The sequence below is a fragment of the Staurois parvus genome, unplaced genomic scaffold (assembly GCF_062004578.1).
Source record: "Staurois parvus isolate SC_StPar_1 unplaced genomic scaffold, SC_StPar_1.0 ptg000394l, whole genome shotgun sequence".
Taxonomy (NCBI): Eukaryota; Metazoa; Chordata; class Amphibia; order Anura; family Ranidae; genus Staurois; species Staurois parvus.
Window position 1 is genome coordinate 2,354,299 of NW_028318190.1, and position 22,247 is coordinate 2,376,545.

The window sequence follows — 22,247 nt, forward strand, 5'->3', positions numbered from 1 at the left end:
CCTGGCAGAGCAAAAAAGGGCCTGAAACACCGCAGACCCCTTGCCCCACCTTCCCACTGCTAGGGGCCCACAGGTAGGGGAGGCCTCCACTGAGGCACCTTACCTGTGACTGGCTGGTGCTGGCATCTCCTGGTCCCGGTGCCTCCGACATCCCGTACCGGAGGGTGGTCGCCTGGCGCTGGTCTGTCCCCAGACCGCTGTGCACCGCACCGCCATTTTTAAATTTCGCGCCGCCGTGGTGTGAAGGCCGCGACCGGAAGCAGAAGTCGCGGTCCTGGGCGAAGCCCCGCCCCTTCCACCAGAAACCGTCGTCTCCCGACGTCCGGCCCGGCAAAGCCCTCAGACCGCCAGCATGGGAAGGAGCGGAACTCCCCCCAATCCTCCCCAGATCTCACCACGGCCACCCCGACGCCCCCCCTCGCCGGAGAGGGTCAGGGGGCGAATAGCAGGTAAGTGCCTTGTCCCGTCCCCCAGGATGCACTCTCACTGCTCGCAGCCTGCCCTGGGAGGATATGCAGCCGGACACTCCGGCCTTCACTCCCGGCTGCGTTGGGCCTCACAGCCGGCTATCCGGCCCTCGGCTCCCCTATCGTCTTCCTGCGCCTCCTCGTGTCTCCCCACCGGAGGAAACACCTGAACTGAGGTCAGAGGGGAGTGGAGCTTTTTTATTGTAGGCGGAGGTGTTTCCTCAGATGGGGAGGAGCCGAGGTCTCTCAGAGTGCTGGCCTGAAAGACGGTAGGGGAAAAAAAGTTACATGATTCAGTCTGTTTTTTTTTCCCCAACTCCCTTTAACAGACCAAGCTATCCAGAAAAAGTGGCAGTTAGAGAGCAGAGACAAACCATTTAACACTGTCAGAGATGATAACAATGGTCAGCTTTTATTCATTTATGTAAAACTTGTATCCAAAAGAGAAAAAACTATTGCTGTAACTGCTTAAAAAGGTGTTAGCTGGAGTCTGGCTTTAAATTGTTAGTCCGTTTTGTAAAGTCCAGCTAATCTACTAGTCCAACTAACACAACCCTCTCCATCAATTGACAATACGATTGTCCATGGGTGGTTACATTAACTCCTTCACTGTATTTACAAAGGAGCAATCTAGGCAACCTAAGATAGGAGGTGTGTTACTAGTCAGTCAATCAACAGATGAAAATAAATGAATAAGTATCAAGAATCAGTATCAAAACATAGTATGTAACAACTACACTATATTGCCAAAAGTATTGGACACCCCTTTAAATCAGATTCAGGTGTTCCAATCACCTCCATGGCCACAGGTGTATAAAATCAAGCACCTGGGCATGCAGACTGCTTCTACAAACATTTGTGAAAGAATGGGTCGCTCTCAGGAGCTCAGTGAATTCAAGTGTGGTACCGTGATAGGTTGCCATCTGTGCAATAAGTCTATCCGTGAAATTTCCTTGCCTGACTGCATTGTGCCAAGTGTAAAGTTTGGTGGAGGGAGGATTATGGTGTTGGGTTGTTTTTCAGGGGCTGAGCTTGGCCCCTTAGTTTCAGTGAAGTGAACTCTTAAGGCGTCAGCATACTAAGACATTTTGGACAATTTCATGCTCCCAACTTTGTAGGAACAGTTTGGGAATGACCCCTTCCTGGTCCAACATGACTGCACACCAGTGCACAAAACAAGGTCCATAAAGACATGTATGAGCAGAACCTGACTGGCTTGCACAGAGTCCTGACCTCAACCCAATAGAACACCTTGGGATGAATTAAGAGAGGAGACCACAAGCCAGGCCTTCCCATCCGACATCAGTGCCTGACCTCACAAATGCACTTTCCCATAGACACTCCTAAACCTTGTCGACAGCCTTCCCAGAAGAGCTGAAGCGGTTATAGCGGCAAAGGGCGAGCCAACTCAATATTGAACCTACGGACCAAGACTGGTATGCCAATAAATTCATGTGCAAAGCCAGGCGTCCCAATACTTTTGGGAGTATAGTGTATATTGTATTATCTTCATTGCGGCCTATAAATTCATATGACTTCCATTGAATAGCTATTGTCTTTTTGGCGTGGAAAAAGAACAGGCACAACAGCAGTTTTGTGCAGCTGGGAAGTTCAGGATCTTCTATACAGCCTAATGAACATCTGGTTGTATTACAAATCTTGGGTAAATTTCAAAGAGAACTCGTGAAGTCTGTGATTTCAGACCTGTCTGTATAGCCGAGCAATCCCAGACCAAGTAAGATAGGCATATAGATATTTTGCTTAACTTGTATAAGATATATTGGTGAAAAATAATATACGGTAAAAGTATTTTACTTTGATAACCATATCCTTAGAAGTAATAACTAATATCTCTTGCCTCTGGGAAATCAGGTATCTCTCTATGCCAATAGGTTTAGTCTGCATGAGTCTATTAATTTTAGAATTAAGCAGTGCTGAGTGATACATGAAGATTATCTTATATTGTCCTAGCTGAAAAAGGACATTTTCCAAATTAGAAAATCAAACTAACAGTCAAGCTAAACCATGCTGCTGTTACATGTCTTTTGAAAATATTGAAAAATATGCAGGATGTGGTACACCAAAATCCTGCTGAAAGGATCAGAAGAATTTAAAAAGTACCAATATTATATGAATATTGATACACATCTTACCCCCTAGCTCCTTTTGGGATGCTATCACTCCATGAAAAGAATTCTAGTGGGTTTTACCATGGTGGGAGGCATTAGTCCGAGGTTTGCTAAAAAGCCGACACAATTAATGCAAAATTATTCACGACTGTGGGATGGATTAGCCCTGATTGTGCTACAAAGTTAACGCAATATATTAGGTTTAGTTTCTTATTGATGTATTACAAAATGCAAAATTATGACAGAAGCATTTGGACATAAGCAATCTACTGCTAATTTATGAAACGTCATGTATAACATAGTTTGGGAACAGAAAGGAAGTTTGATATTTTAAAAGAAGGTACCTGATAGATCCCTATGGAATGAGCCCAAGGGACTTGATGAGTGTAGATGGATTAGCTGTGGTCATGTTATTAAGTAAACACAATTTATTAGCTTTAGTTTCTTAAATATATGAGCGTTACCACTTCAATACCAGGCACTTTTACCCCCTTCCTGCCAGGCCAAATTTTCAGCTTTCGGTGTTGTCACATTTTGAATTACAATTGTGCGGTCATGCAACCCTGTACTCATAAAAAATTTGTATCATTTTTTTTTTTCACACAAATAGAGCTCTCCTTTTGGTGGTATTTAATCACCACTGATTTTTTTATTTTTTGCTAAACAAAAAAAACCTCAATCTTTTGAAAAAAACAAAGTGCATTTTCTTCGTTTCGGTTATAAAATTTTGCAAATAAATAACATTTCTTCATAAATTTAGATCAAAATTAATTCTGCTACATTTCTTTAGAGAAAATACCCCAAATTAGTGTATATAATTTAGCCTGTAGGAAAGTTATAGAGTCCACAATCCATGAGAATATATTTATATATATATATATATATATATATATATATATATATATATATATATATATATATATATTATAGGAGATAGACTCATTATATGCAAAGCAAGATAGTTCAAGCTGTGATGTGTCATAATTGTGATGATTATGGCTTACAGCTCATGAAAACCCCAAATTCACAATCTCAGAAAATTAGAATATTGCGAAAAGGTGCAATATTCTAGGCTCAACGTGTCCCACTCTAATCAGCTAATTAAGCCATAACACCTGCAAAGGGTTCCTGAGCCTTTAAATGGTCTCTCAGTCTGGTTCAGTAGGAATCACAATCATGAGAAAGACTGCTGACCTGACAGTTGTGCAGAAAACCATCATTGACACCCTCCGTAAGGAGGGAAAGCCGCAAAAGGTAATTGCAAAAGAAGTTGGATGTTCCCAAAGTGCTGTATCAAAGCACATTAATAGAAAAGTTATGTGGAAGGGAAAAGTGTGGAAGAAAAAGGTGCACAAGCAGCAGGGATGACCGCAGCCTGGAGAGAATGGTCAGGAAAAAGCCATTCAAAAATGTTGGGGACTTTCACAAGGAGTGGACTGAGGCTGGAGTCAGTGCATCAAGAGCCACCACACACAGACGGATCCTGGACATGGGCTTCAAATGTCGTATTCCTCTTGTCAAGCCGCTCTTGAACAAACAACATCAGAAGCATCTTACCTGGGCTAAATAAAAACAGACCTGGTCTGTTGCTCAGTGGTCCAAAGTCCTCTTTTCTGATGAGAGCAACGTTTGCATCTCATTTGGAAACCAAGGACCCAGAGTATGGAGGAAGAATGGAGAGGCACACACTGCAAGATGCTTGAAGTCCAGTGTGAAGTTTCCACAGTCTGTGTTGATTTGGGGAGCCATGTCATCTGCTGGTGTTGATCCACTGTGCTTCATTAAGTCCAGGGTCAACACAGCCGTCTACCAGGAGATTTTGGAGCACTTCATGCTTCCTTCCGCAGACAAGCTTTATGGGGATGCTGACTTCATTTTCCAGCAGGACTTGGCACTTGCCCACACTGCCAAAAGCACCAAAACCTGGTTCAATGACTGTGGGATTACTGTGCTTGATTGGCCAACAAACTCGCCTGACCTGAACCCCATAGAGAATCTATGGGGCATTGTCAAGAGAAAGATGAGAGACATGAGACCGAACAATGCAGAAGAGCTGAAGGCCGCTATTGAAGCATCCTGGTCTTCCATAACACCTCAGCAGTGCCACAGGCTGATAGCTTCCATGCCACGCCGCATTGAGGCAGTAATTGCTGCAAAAGGGGCCCAAACCAAGTACTGAGTACATATGCATGTGTATACTTTTCAGAGGTCCGATATTGTTCTATGTACAATCCTTGTTTTATTGATTGCATGTAATATTCTAATTTTCTAAGATTGTGGATTTGGGGACCTGAAAATGCCAGGATAGTGCAAATACCCCCCAAATTACCCATTTTTGGAAAATAGACAGTCCAAGGTATTTAGCAAGCAGCATGGTGAGTTTTTTGTTTAGAGGTTGTAATTTTTTGTTACAATATTTTGGAAAATGTAGAAATTAAAAACAAAAAAAAATAAAAACATTGTCATCAGTCCAGTACAGCGTTATTATATAACTGGTGTGGCAGTGATCAGGGACACTGAGTGGTGACAGTATGTAAATTAAAAAATTTTTTTTTCTTATTTTCAAATGTTTATTTTTTTTTTTATCACATTATTTTTACTTTTTTTTTTCCCCCCCCAATACACTGTCAAAGCAATACAATGTTACCATAGTAACATTGAACTACTCTGGGCAAGTGATCAGGTTTTTTTTTTGTTTTTGTTTACACGTTATGATTGCGAATACCAATGTATTTCATTGATATTTGCAATCATTGTTACTAAATGAAACGGATTCAGTCTTTTGTTGTGATTAGGCAAAGCTCATCACGATACAGACGGGCTGTGATTGGCCCTGTCTGTACCATGTGACTACTTTGACCAATCACAGCTAACACCACAATTGTACACAATGGATGGCTTGACAGGAAGTCATCCATTGTATACAATTGACATGTGATCTGCTGTGATTAATCACAACAGTCACATGACTCTGGCAACGGGCAAGTGTGCAAGATCTTGCCGCTCTGCGGCCCCGTGAGCGGCTCCTTTCGACAGGAGTGTCCCTCCCGGCCGTCAATCTGCTATAGGCCAGATGGGAAGGTGTTAAATACGTTCGCTAGCATTGGACCTGGCTTGGTAGCACAGGTGTAAAATGTTTACCAAGTCCATTGCAATTGTTTTGTGTCCCATCATTCAGAAGAATCACTTCTGCTCTGGCTGTTTCTATATGTTTTTGCAGATGCGGTCTGGAGTGATTTGAATCTCTAGTTGGACAAGGTGAGAGGATAGTGGGCGATTTTAGAATCTCTTTTCTTTTGCGTGTAGGAATTTGAATAACTGCCCCCCAGATTGTGGCTTTATGGGCTTTCCACAAAATCTTCACAGAAAGGGAAGTATGGATTGCATCAACTGTATCCTTAAAAGATAAACAGGAATTTAAATGCCAAGCTTATTGCTGCGGGGCCGAGGTCATGGATTTTAAGTAAAGTAGAAGTGGGAGATTGGACTACAGCATAGATAGGATCTTAAAGTGGAACTAAACCATCCTATCATTTACAACCACAGAAGCTGCCATCTTAGCCTTTGATTTTCACCTACCATGATGCTACACATGTGATCAGATATAAGACCAGCCATTTGATGGTTTGACAGTTTGGGTGAGGGCACAAGCAACTGCAACAATTACCATTAGTAGCACATGTTGGGAATGGTTTCTGAAACTTAAATTCTATGGGTTTAGTTCTATTTCAGGACTGAGAATATCAGGAAGGAAAGACTAAGGAACAAGGAAATGGTCTATTTCTATGAAGGCGCTGAGTAGTACATGTAATCCCTAACTCTAACAATCTACCAGATAGGTAAGGTCAGCGAGTTTGAGGGAACATGTGAAGGGGGTATTTTTGTGAAATGCCATACACAGAAAAAGTTATAGCAGAGAGAACACAATTTAAAAAGCACTGGTGGCGCACTGAAGCACTACGAGAATGTGAGGGTCACAAGGACCATCCTGATGTGTGGTTGATATAACAAGCGCCTAAGGGATAGGAAAGGGAGTGATGGGAGGAGGAGGGGGTAGGGGATAAAGTGTGGGAAGGGTAGGAAGATCAATTGTTCAAAAGGACTTTCTGTGCCTCATCCAGGGAAGAGAGAGTATGGATGACTCATGTAAAAAAAACAAACAAAAAAACAAAACAAAAAAAAAAACAGTTTGAGAGGGAAGCCCCATCGATACTTGATATTGTAGTTTTGCAGGATTTGTATATATGGTTCGAGATCTGATTTAACAAGGTCTGTGGAGCCAGGTCAGTGAAGATTTAGTATTTGAGAGTAAAATCTTAAGTTTTTTAGACCAGGCTGCTTGTATAATAGCCTCATTGGTTTTGTAATAGGTGGGTTTCACTAGGATATCACCCAGGGAGGACCATCTGCTCTTTTAGGGCCCAGGACTCTATGGATACAGCTGAATTGCTGTCTTTCCACCAGAATTTCCAGGATAAGCTCTTGCAGTAAGGCAGTCACAGTAAAGTTAAGATATTTGATGAATTTGGGGAGGCTGCAGATTCTGACATTTCCCCTCCTACTATGATTCTCCTAGTCCTCAATTTTAAATAAAGCAGTTGAAATATCAAGTTTGACAGCGTCAAAGTATTGTTCGTGACTATATACTATGGAGATTGTGTCATCCATTTTGTGTTCTAAGTCATCACTCATGCTTTCTTTAAAATGGTACAAAACTATTACCAACTGTATGTATATAACAGCAATCATGTAAAATACAGAGCCACTAAATCAACCTATATTAACAAGAAAAAAAAAAACCCAAGTAGGCACCAGCTCAATTTTATTTTACTAATGGGTTCTACGGATTTATCCAGTTATTGTAAATAGATTTTAATTTTTTCAAAGCCTAAAAACAAAACATCTAGTAAAATTATTTTTAGTGGATATGTGGACATTGGAAGCATTGTTAAACTGGTACATGTGCCAGTTGTTTTGCTGTAGGAAATACCCTAGAATTATAAGTTCTATAACTTTGGTAGTTTAACCTTGTATAATAACAAGACAAACCTTTGTATGTTGCTCAAAACAGCCAAGGCCATTTTTTTTCTCTTTTGCATCATACAGTCCATCTCGCCTTCTAGATTCTGACCGCATCTTTAAATAATCTTTGGCATCCTTATCTCCAGCACCAGGTTCATAATATTCACTCATGTCTACATCCCAGTCATCAGCAGTTTGTTCATCAAAATCTGGTAAAGAAATGAAAAGATGTTGTTTTAAAAAGGCAAAAACATGTAAAGACCGTGAAAGAAAAGCACTTTAAAATGTCTGCTCAATTTCTTAAATCTGTAATTTTTCACAGATCAGTATTTACCCCCTTCTTGTTCTTGCCACAACTGAGCATCTGTGTAGAACACCAGTCCTGATCCACCCTTCTCCCATTTCAGTTCAATTTCCTCCTCAAACAAGCGTTCCTTGCAGCGCTCCTGTGACGTGACATCCTCATGTAAAGCTTCGTGACGCTCCCATTCTTCACATGTGTCGTTATCCTAAAACAAAAAGATGACTGCTCACACACTGTTCTAAAATTGTAGCCAAAACATACAATTCTTCTCTCCTGATTTGTTACAAGGATAGAGGAGGAACACCTCAACATAATGGGCTGAAGAGATATATCATGTTTATGACCATTTAGGCTTTCCTTTTGTTTTCCTGCCCTTTAACCGCTTCCTGCCCGCCCACAATGTACTGCGGCAGAGCAGCAGCTACAGGCAAAGCATACGTTGCTCTGGCTGTACTAACACGAACACAGCGCTCCCCCCCTCGCGTCTGCTGTGTCCAGTGGAATTAAGATCCCGGTGAATGGAACTCGGCGATCATGTGATCGCTATGCGATCACATGATCACTATGCAAGCAAAGCTGTTATGAATCAATTTCATTCATAACAGCTCTGCTTCTCTTCTTAGTGAGCTGTGATTGGCCCACAGATGTTACATGATACATGGGGACAATCACAGCACCCTGTACCATATGACCAGCTCCAGCTGGTGTGAAAAAAAAAAAAAAACCCTGATCACCCCTCCCCCCCAAAGTAGTACAATGTTACTATGGTAACATTGTACTATTCTGATAAAAAGTATAAAAAAAAAAAAAAAAGTTTAAAAAAAAATAATTTTTTTTCTTTCCCTGCTACTTGCCAACCGCTTACCTGCATTTTGCGGGCGAGCGGCAGCTCTTGGCAAAGCGACGTAATCTTGCATCGCTTCCTATTTTGGGCTATGAATGCACCTGTGCACCCTGCTGCCCCCCCCCCCCCCCACCCATTGGTCCAGGGAGAGAAGGGAGAACACCGCACCAAGTAAAAGCACCACTACATTTTACACACGTTAGATTAGCACATCTAACACTTTGATCGCCCTTATTAACCCTTTGATCACAACGTAACCCAACCAGTGCCATTAGTACAGTGTCAGCATATAGAATTTTTCACTGATCACTGAATTCCTGCCACTAGTGACATCAGATAGCATCAGGGTCAGTAAGCATCCTGCCCAGTCAGGGTCAGCTAGCGTTAGATTGCCCGCACACTATAGGTCGCTGATCAACCCCATTACTAGTTTAGTGTTTGTACGGATCAATATATTCATCATGAACAAACTATACTAGTGCCTCCTTTGTATAGTGTCCCCAAAAACGCAGAGTTAGCAGGATCTGCCCCGTTAGCTGCCAGCACTAGCGTTTAGCCCTTCCGCTGTTTTTCATGGAAGATTTGTACCAATTCATTGTGGGCCAAGGCAATTTATACGCACAACAATACATGACCGCACACCCAAATTCAGCTCTTGCTAGACAATTCGCATGGAAACCTATCACAATGTTTCTGAATTTAAAACTCTTTGGGGTCTAACCCTCAACATGGGCATTACAGAAAAGAATGAATTGCAGTCATATTGGTCCACAGAGCCAATTCATGGTATGCCCGTGTCTCTGCTGTTACATATATGCCCAACATGGACCAGCAATGTACTGGAACGTCGCTGGACTTTGAGTGGTTATACCAGGATGATGCCTGCAGCTACAGGCATCATTCTGGTACCGTTTTTTTCAGCTGGTGGTCAGCTTTCATGTAAATCCTATTGGCCAATTAGCTGCCGAATTGTTTTTTTTTCGAGCAGCAGGAAGAGACACCGCCCCACCTTCCTGCTGCCTTCCACAGTTTTCTTGGGCTCTCCTGTCCCACAGGGGAATCCGAGAATGCAGCTGGCAGATCCACTGGCTGACCATAGAGCTGATCAGAGACCAGAATGGCTCCAATCATCTCTATAGTCCAAGAGACTGGAAGCTATGAGCATTTCATCACTTCAGTTTTTCAGGATATAAACAGTGCCATTTGTAAGTTGGGAAAGCATCTGATCACAACGATCTTGGTGAGATTAGATAATGTAAGGGCAGAGGAGATATCTAGAGTTTGATAGACCCAAGATTTCTCAAAAAAGAATATATGACAATGCCCATTGAAGTCATAGAGGATATTTGCATTCCCTGTGATAGCATTAAAAGTGATAAAAATTAAAAAAAAAAAAAAAAGACAGTATAATAAGAAAAAAAAAATCTAAATAACTAAAGAAAAACAAAAAAAAACAAAACAAAACAAAAACCAAAACCGAAACACTCTTGCCTCCCAGCACGCACACCTGCATGCGCAATCGCTGACCCTGTGTCGGTATGTAAACAGCAGTTGCACCATCCATGTGAGGTATCGCCTCGAGCATCAGATCAAGGGCAGTAATTATAGCACTATACCTCCTGTGTAAATACAAACTGGTGAGCTGTAAAGGCTTTTAACCTCCCTGGCGGTATGATCATGTCAGGAATTTTGTGCTGAAAGCGGTACCATTTTTTTGCATGGAAATATGTAGTTTTTAATTGTAGGCTGTAATTTTTAGGAATAACTCACTGAAATCTATCCGAAAAAGAGTCCATTAAACATTCCGGATATGATAAAACTTGAAACACGAAATCATAAATTATAATTTAATAAATAATCATAAAAAATAATAATATAATAATAATAAATTTAATTCAATAATATAATCAAACCAAAAACACTGAAATTTGAAATACAGAGGCAAATTCGCACATCGCTGAGCAAAGTCGCAAAATCGTTTTCAGTGTCTGATGACGAATTTCCCCACGAATCATTATCACTCAATTCTGCAAGTGGTTCTGATTTACTATCACTGTTCTAAAACCGCTTTTGACGTAAAGGGATGCTTTTTGGCCGCCATGGAAGTTTCCAGGCAGAAAGAACAGTCAAAATGCAGGCAGGGCACAGGACAAAGCAGTGGGGACAAAATGTATGTGAAATGCAGTGAAACAGCAATGACAGCAAAAATGTCATTTTTTAAAAATTTCAAATTTCCCGCCGGTTCCGCCGCCCGAACGTTCCGACGTCACGGGGACCGGAACACGGAAGCCAGATGCCGGCATCCGCCGGAGGAGATGGACGGGGACGCTGCAGGGGACCCATCGTGGGAGCGAAGGACAAGGTAAGTGCTGCAGGGACCCCCAGAGAACGCTGCATGGTAAGCCCGAGTGTAGCTCGGGGTTACCGTTCTTGGTATAGAAATTCTACCCCGAGCTACACTCGGGAACACCGCCAAGGAGGTTAAAGTGTCGCCTATCGATAATAAAAATGTATGTACTTTGTTGCCATTGCACAGGCATGCGCAATTTTAAAGCATGTCATGTTTGGTATCTATTTACTCAGCGTAATATCTGTTATCAAATAATTGGGCAATATATTGTGTTTTTGTGCATTAATATTCTAAAAAGTGTATTTTTCCCAAAAGATTTGCGTTTGAAAAATTGCTGCGCAAATGCTGTGTGACATAAAAATTTCAACAACCACTGTTTTATTCTCTAGGGCCTCTGCTTTAAAAAAATATATATAATGTTTGGGGGTTCAAAGTAATTTTCTAGCAAAAGAGTCGTTTTTTCATGTGAACAAGAAGTGTCAGAAAAGGCTTGGTCTTCAAGAGTGGGTGATGTGTGGCATAAGCTTCTAATGCTGGCCCTGAAATGCCAGGATAGTAGAAGCAACCCCTCCAAATGACCCCTTTTTGGAAAGTAGACACTCCAAGGTATTTACTAAGGCATAGTGAGTGTTTTGCAGATCTCATTTGTCGCCACGTTTTTGGAAAACAAAACATCTATTTTTTATTTTAAAAACCCTGTGACAAAAATGATATCTGTAAAATACTGACCATGCCTCTTATCAAATTCCTTGGGGTGTCTACTTTCAAAAAAATGGGATATTTGGGGGGGGGGGGGGGGGGGTTTGCACAATCCTAGCATTTTAGAGCCTCCAAAACTGTGATAGGTAGTGGGGAAATGATTTGAGGAAATATGCCCTTTGAAAGCCTGGAGGTGGTCATTGGATTTTGGAGGCTTGTATGTAGCTAGGCCGCCAAAAAGTCTCTCACATGTGGTATCCCCATACTCGGAAGAAGTAGCAGAATATATTTTGGGGTGTTTTTCCACATATACCCATGGCATGCATGATCAATATATCATTAAAGTGACAACTATGTGTAAATAAAAAAACAAAAAAAAAAAACAAAAAGAGAAGAGTAATATTCAAAAAATTTGTAGAAAAAAAAAAAATGTTCTATGGACTCAACATCTCTCTGCAAAATCCTTGTGGTATCTACTTCCCAGAAAGGGGTCATTTGGGGGGGGTTGTACTTCCCTGGCATTATAGCACCTCAAGAAATGTGATAGGCAGTCAGAAAGTAAAAGCGACGTAAATTCCAATATATATATACACACACACACACACACACATATATATATATATACATACAGTTGCAAGAAAAAGTATGTGAACCCCTTGGGATTACGTGGAGTTTTGCATGAATTGGGCATAAAATGTGCTCTGAACATCATCTAAGTCACAACAATAGAGGAACACAGTCTGCTGAACATAATACTACACAAACATTAGATGTTGCCATGGTTTATTGCACATAACATGTAAACATTCACAGTGCAGGGAGGAAAAAGTATGTGAGGCCCTAGCTTAATGACTTCTCCCAGAGCTAATTGGAGCCAGGAGTGAGCCAACCTTGACTCCAATCAGTGTGATGATATTGGATGTGTTGCTGACAGCTGTCCTGCCCTTGAAAAACACACACCTGTTTTGGGTTTACTGGTTTCAAGAAGCACTGTCTGATGTGAACCATGCCTCGCAGAAAAGAGCTCTCAGAAGACCTACGATCAAGGATTGTTGACTTGCATGAAGCTGGAAAGGGTTACAAAAGTATCTCCAAAAGCCTTGATGTTCATGTGTCCACGGTAAGACAGACTGTCTACAAATGGAGAAAGTTTAACACTGTTGCTACTCTCCCTAGGCGCGGTCGTCCTGTAAAAATGACTGCAAGAGCACAGCGCAGAATGCTGCATGAGGTAAAGAAGAATCCCAGAGTGTCAGCTAAAGACCTACAGAAATCTCTGGCACATGCTAACATTTTTGTTGACACATCTACAATAAGGAAAACATTAAACAAGAATGGAGTACATGGGAGGACACCACGGAGGAAGCCATTGCTGTCCAAAAAGAAGATTGCAGCACGTTTGAAGTTTGCAAAAGAGCACCTGGATGTTCCACAGCACTACTGGCAAAATATACTGTGGACAGATGAAACCAAGATTGAGTTGTTTGGGAAGAACACACAACACTATGTGTGGAGAAAAAAAGGCACAGCACACCAACATCAAAACCTCATCCCCACTGTGAAACATGGAGGAGGGAGCATCATGGTTTGGGGCTGCTTTGCTGCCTCAGGGCCTGGACGAATTGTTGTCATTGATGGGAAAATGAATTCCAGAGTTTATCAAGACATTTTGCAGGAAAACGTACGACCATCTGTCCGCCAACTGAAGCTCCGCAGAGGATGGGTGATGCAACAGGACAATGACCCAAAGCATACAAGTAATTCAACAAAACAATGGCTGCAACAGCACAGAATATGCCTTCTGGAGTGGCCCAGTCAGAGTCCTGACCTCAACCCGATTGAAATGCTGTGGCATGACCTTAAGAGAGCGATTCACACCAGACATCCCAAGAATATTGCTACACTGAAACAGTTTTGTGAAGAGGAGTGGTCCAAAATGACTCCAGATCGTTGTGCAGGTCTGATCTGCAACTACAGGAAACGTTTGGTTGAGGTTATTGCTGCCAAAGGAGGGTCAACCAGTTATTAAGTCCAAAGGTTCACATACTTTTTCCTCCCTGCACTGTGAATGATTACATGTTATGTGCAATTAAACCATGGCAACATCTAATATTTGTGTAGTATTATGTTCAGCAGACTGTGTTCTTCTATTGTTGTGACTTAGATGACGTTCAGAGCACATTTTATGCCCAATTTATGCAAAACTCCATGTAATCCCAAGGGGTTCACATACTTTTTCTTGCAACTGTATATATACACACACACACACATACATATATACACATACACCATAGTTTGTAGAGGCTAAAACTTTCACACAAACCAATTCATATACATGAGATAATGAGAAATATTAAGATTTTTTTTTTGTTACCAAAGACATGTAGCAGAATACATTTTAGCCTAAATTTATGACTGAGTTTCTTGGATATTTTTTATAACCAAAAACTGAAAAATATTGTTTTTATTTCAAAATTTGTGGCCTTTTTTTGTTTATAGTGCAAAAATGAAAAAACGGCAGAGATGATCAAATACCACCAGAAGAAAGCTCTATTTGTGTGAAAAAAAGGACATAAATTTAGTTTGGGTACAGCATTGCAGACTGTGCAATTACCAGTTGAAATAGCGCAGTGCAGAACAGCACAAAATGGCCTGGCCAGGAAGGGGGGGGGGGGTAAATCTTCTCAAGGGCAAGTGGTTAAGAACGATTATCAAGAGTCTCAACTGCCTTTTGATTGTATTTCATTTAATAATACAGTTTGGGCTGTGTGTCCATGTGGGGAGATAAATTTTGTAACTCATCCAAGGATTCCTTTTGGTTTTTGGAATTCAAAAATTAAAAATAGAATTCTATAAATGTTTAAAATTATATGGGATGATCTCTGCTAAAGTGTCTGAAGATGCCTTCCTGATGCACCTTTTTCACCTCTGTGTTTACACCTATATTCACATTAATAAATGCAGTGCAATATATAATATAATTTATAATATAGTGCAAGACTGCACCAAAAGGTGTGTTATGTTTAAAGTACTTCAAAAGACTCCAGGTTCTCTTTTTTTTTTACCTTCATGCATTCTGCTTACAGCATCACCTCCAATCCCCCCCCCCCCACCCAATACTCACCTAAGCCCTAGTCTCGGCTATCCTGGGACTCCCTCCACTCACTGGCTGAGACAGAAGCGGAAGCCATGGGCTCCCACTGCTGTCAATCACAGCCAGTGCGCCAATGAGGACAGAGGGGGTGGGGCCGAGCCACAGCTCTGTGTGTGAATGGACCTACGGCGCAGTGGGTGCCCCCATAGCAAGCGGCTTGCTGTGGGGTCACACGACAGGAGAGAGGGACCCAAGAAGAGGAGGATCCGGGATGCCCTGTGCAGAACCACTGCACACAGCAGGTAAGTGTAGACATGTTTGTTATTTATTTTGTAAAAAAAAAAAAAAAGAAAAAAAAAAAAATTTGCACAGCCAACCAGAGCAGTGTGCTTGAGCTGACAAGGAGGACAACTGCCAGTAAGCAAAACAGTCCTCCTCCCCGTCGATGATCGTTGGAAACCACTGGGCGCTGGCGAGTAATTTCCCCGGGGACCCGGTGATTGACAGCCGTGGATGGCAGTGCGGGTAGGGTTCGCACACGCCCCCACACCTGGAAATGCAAAATCACGTATATATAGACACACGTGATTTCGCGCACCCCTGCCGCCCTGTAGCAGTTTTCTGCTAAAGGGCGGTGGGGATGTGGTAAAAAAAACAAAACAAAAAGAGTGTGTGATCCCCCCTCCCCCTAATCCATTTAGGTCTGGTAAAAAGGTTAGGAGGGACTCCACAGGAAAATATAAAAAATAAAAAAACCCCATAAAAACCACGTCCCCCCTAAAAGGCTTGCCAGGCTTTGGGACAGTTTTCCCATGCCGATGGGGACAAGGGCCTCTTCCCCACAAGGGGAGCTCATTAGCATCAGGGGACCCCTTTAAACAAGGGGGCACCCTGATGCTGCACCCCCTCTCCTTGTGAATGAGCAAGGGGTTCTTTTCACGACATTGCGACTCGCCAAAATAGAGAAAATAACCTGACGCCTGCCAACCCATCTGCACTCTGACATCTGCCGGTCTGATGTAAACAATTGGGCGGAGCTAGCAGTGACGTCACAGCTAGCACCATCCAATTGTTGATGACAGGGCTGACAGTTGCCGGTCACATGAAAACTGGGTGGAGCTAGCAGTGACGTCACCACTAGCTCCCCCCAACTGTTTACATGTGACCTGCAACTGTCAGACCTATCATATTGTGGCGGGTGCGGATAGACGGCAGGTTTTTTTCCCAGGCAAGCCAGCGTCGTCATAACACTGGACACTGCGATTGATGATGGATTACAACAATGGAACCATCTTTTTAAATAAAGGACTTGTCAAAAACTATTTGTTTTTTGTTCAGTAAAGGAATTTTTCAAACGTTTGGCATCTTAAATTTTTTACTCAATTTAAGCCTTTAGTGAATGGGTAGGGGTACCCCTTACTCATGTACAGGTGGGGCAGCAATTAAAGGGGTACCTTGAGGCTAATGAGCTCCCCTCCCTGCAGACCCCCACAACCATTCTGCCAAGGTTATGGGGAAGAGGCCCTTGTCCCCATTGGCACTATTTTTTTCTTTTTACTGTGGGGTCCCTTCTAACCTTCCTACCAGACCTAAAAGACCCAAATGGATTGGGGGGGGGGGGCATTTCTTTTTTAATTTTATGGGTTTTTTGGGGAGACTATTCTCCCCTCTGTCTTCAGCAGTGTCCAGCAACACACTGCATAAGGCTGTGTAAGCAGCCTTATATAGTGTGTGTAAGGGACTGTGCACTGAGAGCGCAGTGCATTGTGGGGTGTTTGGCAGACGAACAGTTGGTGGTGCTTTCACATCATAACGCTTCAGAGTTATTCCTAATGAGTGCAGGACTGGACCCTGCTCTAAAAAAATGGGCCTTGGGTGTTGGTGCCTCTGCACTTTAACCCCTTACAGTTACTTTTGATGAGCGCAGGAATTGGCACTGCTCTAAAAAAAAAAAAAAAAAAAAATTCAATTACACGCACCTGTCAAACAGGTGCAGAAAAATCGGGCCTTAGGTGTTGGAAGCTAGCATAGGACAGGTAGCATAGGCAGTCTTCAAAGGATCACAGATCCCTAACAAATGTAATCAGTTACGTCAGCATCAGGGGCTTGATAGCTGCTGTTGATCCAAGACTAATTCATTTTGATAAATGTCAGCCAGTCAACAGAGTCTGTGGACAGATGCACTCTTTAATCCATCACAAAACCTCCAGCAGTATTGAATGTCCGTTTGGAAAGCATGCTGAATGCAGGACAGGACAGCAGCTCGACTGCATATTGAACAAGTGCTAGGCAATCCAGTAACCCAGTGGATCCTCAGTTGGAAAGTATTTTCTTGCCCCTAGATAATCCTGCACCATATGAAGCAAACGCTGCAGATGGATGCTTAAACCTAACATCCCTGGGCGCTGAGGACTAAAGAATTGTTTAAAGGCATCGATCAGCCAGCCACCTTCTCCACACCTCTTCCTTTGACCGAACAAAGAATCACGTAGTCCAGTGTCAAGAGCTTTCATCCTCTGCAAGGACATGATGAGCTCTGCAACTTAACCCTAGTAAAATGGATCAAGGGTTGCCAACCATTAAATTACCCTCTCTGTGATACCAGGAATCCTCAGCTCCTTTCGCAGGCTTTGCAGAATCAGGGAGCCCATGAGTCATGAGATTCTGATTTCTCTGGGTCACGGAGCATGACGCTGCCAGGAACTACCTCCTCCCAGTCACGTACTACTCCTGGGGTTTCTGGGGACTGAAAACCATCCTTTGAAGACTGGCGTATGTTATCCTCTACTTCCATGCTGCTGCCACAATCCTCCTCCTCCTCCTGTGTGTTCTGTAACCCCGCAGGAATGGTGTCTGCATAAAGGGGGCCTTGAGAGGAAAAGAAGTCCTCCTCTTCCTCCCGCTGTTCTGCCTCAAGTGCCCTGTCCATGATTTCACACAGCGTGTGCTTCTGCAGGAAGACTAGGGGGATATTGTCACTAATGCATGCATTGTCGTGGCTCACCATCCTTGTGGCCTCCTCAAATGGTGACAGGACAGTGCATGCATTCTTTATCAGCATCCACTGGCATGGCGAAAAGAAGCCATACTCCCCTGAGCCTGTCCTTGTTCCAATTACACAGGTACTCATTGATGGCCCTCTGCTGCCCATGCAGCTGCTGCCGCATTGCCAATGTTGAGCTCCACCTGGTGGGCATGTCTCAAATGAGGCGGTTGGTGGGCTGGTTGGAATTCCCGTTGAATCTCAGCCAACCGAACACTAGCCGTGTATGACCACAGACTTTTGTGGCCTGCCTCAGAAGATCTTGTAAGCCTGGGTACCTGTTCAAGAAATGCTGCACCACCAAATTCAGGACGTGTGCCAAGAATGGAATGTGTCAAGTGTCCCTGTCGGAAGATGGAGAGAAAGTTGGTGCCATCTTCAACCATTTCTGGCTCAAGCTGGTGTGGTGTCAGCCACCTCTGCGCATGCCCCTGCAGAGCTGACAAAATCTCTGTCCCAGTGTGGCACATGTCCCCTAGACAGACCAGCTGTAGCACCGCATGGCATCTTTTAGGCTAACTGTAGCCCTTTGAATGCTTACGGAGTACTGCTGGTTCAGAGAACAATTCAACAGAAGCCATAGATGAAGAGAAAGAGAAGACAGATGTGGCAGAATCACCATCAGCTTTTTGGAGTTGTGGTGGTGGAACAAGCTTCAGCACGGAACCCTGTCCTGCATCCTTCCCAGCTGCCAGCAGAGTTACCCAGTGAGCTGTGAAGGAAATGTACCGTCCCTGACATGCCTGCTGGACCACGTGTCAGCAGTAATGTGGACCTTGCTGCTGTCTGCCCTGTCCAACGAAGCCAAAAAACATTGCCTTCCACATAATGGTACAGAGCTGGAATGACCTTACATGAAAAGAAATGTCTTTTCAGAACCTGCCACTGAGGTACAGCACATTTTGCAAGTTCACGGAAGGGGGCACATTTCACCAGATGGAAAGGCAGAAGTTGTAATGATAGCAATTTGGCCAAACTAGCACTTCGATGCTCAACTTGTGAATGGTTCAGCAACTGGGGTAGCGAAATTTGCCTGGTGAAATCAACAGGTGGTGTACTGCTAGCAGATTGGGTGCAAGGACCTGTGGCACCCATTGCTATACCATCAAACCCTCTTAGTGGAGGCTGTTGAGACAAATGGAGGTATAGTAGGGGTAAAGATCCCAGATAAGGAGTAAGAAGACGTCTACTTTTTTAAAAGTGGGGTTTTCAGGTGCTGTTGCCAACGGGCTGCATGGCAGGTCATCATGTCTTGTCGAGCATGTGGTGCCCAAGCAGCTGGTGTTTTGACCATGCTTGATCTGCTTCAGACAGACTACAAACAGAAATGCTGTGGTCTGCTGCACGTGTTGAAAAAAGCCCACACCAATGAAATTTTGGAAGTCGGCAGCACCCTGCACCTGTGGAGCTCTGTTGTGTGATGCAATAGGGCGACTGCCATTATGCCTGCCCCTGGAGGACATCCTGCCTTGGAGTTGAGCCTCCTCCTCATTTTCCTCCTCTGTTCTCTCGGGCACCCAAGTACAGTGACCTCATCATCCCATCCCTCCTCGTCACTGGAGCCAACTTAACAGTATGCTGCTGCTGGGGGAACATGACTGCCAATTTCTTGTCCGTTATTGGCACCCCTTCTCTCTAGGCTCATGTCACTCCCTTCTTCAACCTGGGAACCAACATCGTAGCACTGAAATTGTTGTGCATCCTCCAGCAGTATGTGACTGACACTATGCTTGAATTATTTAGGTGACTCCTCCATGCAGGTGGGGCTACGGAAGGAGTAGCTGTGCATAGAGAGTGCCTGCTGAATACGTCACTTTGGCAGCTGCAGTGGAAGGCGAACTAGTATGAGCCTGGGTGACAAAGAATGAAGATGGCTTAGTTTTCTACTCCACCACCTCTTCTGCATGTTGTGGCTCAATAACATGGCCAGCACCGGAAAAAAAGGACAAGCATGCCCTGCCTGCATAGGATGCACAATGTCCAAACCACCACTTTTCACTGTGGACACAGAGGCTGCTTGCCCTCTTTTAGCTACATGTGAGCGTCTGCCTTTCCTTGTTGGCCTTTCAGTCATGATGGGGATTTTTATAACTTTTTATTTTAGAGTGTGGGATGGGAATTTCGTGCTTAGGTGCAATACTTTTGTGCTTGGTGCACTATAAACCGTTTTATTATTGTTTTTCTTTATAAAGAAAAATAGCGGTACAACAAATAAGATTTTTTTTTTACTGCTGCAATAAATAAAATTTAAAAAAAGATTCAGAAATAAAAAAAAACAAAAAAGAAAAATAAACCTATGGTGACACAGAAGGAAGAGCAGCAATTATAAAAATTTTTTGCTGCTGCTGGAAAAAAAAAAAAAAAACCCTAAAAAGGGACCTACTGCTAACGCAAAAGAAGGAACACCTGTGATGCAGAAGAAATAACAGCAATTATGCCCAAATTATTTTTGCTGCTGCGGCAAAAAAATTCAGAAAGCAAAAAAAGGAAACCACTGCTGAAGCAGAATGAGGAACACCTGCGACACAGAAGGGGGAAAACACATTAATGATGCAGCAACAGAATCTGATGCTGCAGAGATAAAATTTAAAAAAAGAAAGAAGAAATGGGAACAGCAAAAGTGTTGTAAAACACACTGACGCCACTACACTGCTCTTCACAACACACTGCCCTACACTAAACTACACTTCTAACTACTCCAATAAACTCCAGCAACACACTACACAAGGCTGCTGTTTAAGCAGCCTTATATAGTGTGGGGCGTGGACTTAGCCGTGAGCCATGATTGGCCACAGTCACAGTGACTTTGGCCAACCATGGCTCTCACAGTGCATTGTGCTATGATTGGCCAAAGCAATGCACCTGGCCTGTGGTCAAGTGCAGCGATCTGGTCAATCACAATGCACTATGAAAGTGCAGTGCATTGTGGGGCACAGCGGGTGAATAGCCCACCGAACACATGAACAGCCAACGTTCAAGTAGAACATCAAGCCTATCACTACAGCAGTAGTAAACTATCATTCATAGCCCATCACTAAAGCGATAGTTACCTTGCAGGGTACTTTTTTTTGTCTGCAGTTTGTGTCATAATGTGCTAGTATGCATCGCATACTAGTACATTATGTAAAACGTACCTTAAAACAAAGCCCTCCAGCAGCACGCTGTCACTGCTGTAGAGGCTTCCATCTTCACCCATTCCTTCCGGGTTCGCGAGCTCCAGCATTCTGACAAGTTGGACCGCGATGTCACGGTTCACGGTACCGAGCTCTGAAGGAACGGCATGGGTATGCCATTCCTTCAGAGTGCATGCACCAGATTAAATGAAGAGATTATCTCCTAAAAAGTGCACATTTTAGGAGATATTCATTTTAGCTATAGTTAACCTTTATTATAAGCTTACCTGTAGGTAAAATGAAAAAACAGAGTTTACAACCACTTTAACTGTAGAAGTTGAAGTTAGAAACTGATTGGCTACCATGCACAGTTGCACCCAATTCTGCACTCTCCAGTTTAAGTAGATAAACCCCTTTATGTACTGAATGCCCTCAGAAATGTAATTTTCTTTTGGTGCAAAAATGGTTTCGGTTTGTTTTCTTTATTTCAGCACTAGGACCTGGAACAAGCATGTAACAAGTGAACTCAGATTTCAGATTGCATGTTCCAATTTAATCACTCCAAGTAGTAACACTCTGTATACATCACACGGGACCCACACCACCCCCACAGAGGAATGTGGGACTCGCAGGCAGGTGCCATTAATTCTAATGGTACGCCACCCGTATTGGAAATCACAACCGTACTGGGAACCTCAGTTCCCGTGCGGGCTTCGATTTCCCAAGTAGTGCAGGGACTTCTTCCCTGCTAGTTCCAGGGCACGGGAGTCCATTCAAATGAGTGGGCTCTCGTGCCTGCACAAATCGCAGCCCTCAAGGCTGCACAGATGTTAAACCAGAGTTAAAGCTAGGATCCGTGTGACAGTTGTATCTGTGCCTGTCCCTACCACTGAATTGTAAACTGACATTAAGCACAGGAAGAAAAATTCCTATTATTGGTTTATAAAAACAGTGATGGCAGAAAAGGTAGAGTGTCTCTGTAGGAGGTGGACCTTTCATGTATCCACCCATCTTCTGTTCATAGATCGCTTTTCATTCCTTGAAGCTATAGTATAGGTTCTATGAATGGAGAAGGAGGCAAAAAGAGCAGGCATAGTTGTCACTTTTGACAAGTGTCTGTGACAGATCCAGCACTCGTATTAACCCCCTTAGCACTAGAAAATTGCATCTGTGGGGATTTTG

General features: G+C 43.2%; 1 protein-coding gene across 1 annotated transcript in view; it reads right to left on the minus strand.

The window, feature by feature from the left end:
• Nucleotides 1–22,247, minus strand: part of GPATCH3 (G-patch domain containing 3) — a 37,664-nt gene that overhangs the window by 10,707 nt on the left and 4,710 nt on the right. Inside the window, exons 3-4 of the mRNA XM_089686234.1 lie at nucleotides 7,953–8,127; nucleotides 7,646–7,827 (exon numbers count right to left, since the gene is read on the minus strand). Coding sequence (XP_089542360.1) covers nucleotides 7,646–7,827; nucleotides 7,953–8,127 — 357 coding nt within the window. The remainder of the gene's footprint in view (nucleotides 1–7,645; nucleotides 7,828–7,952; nucleotides 8,128–22,247) is intronic.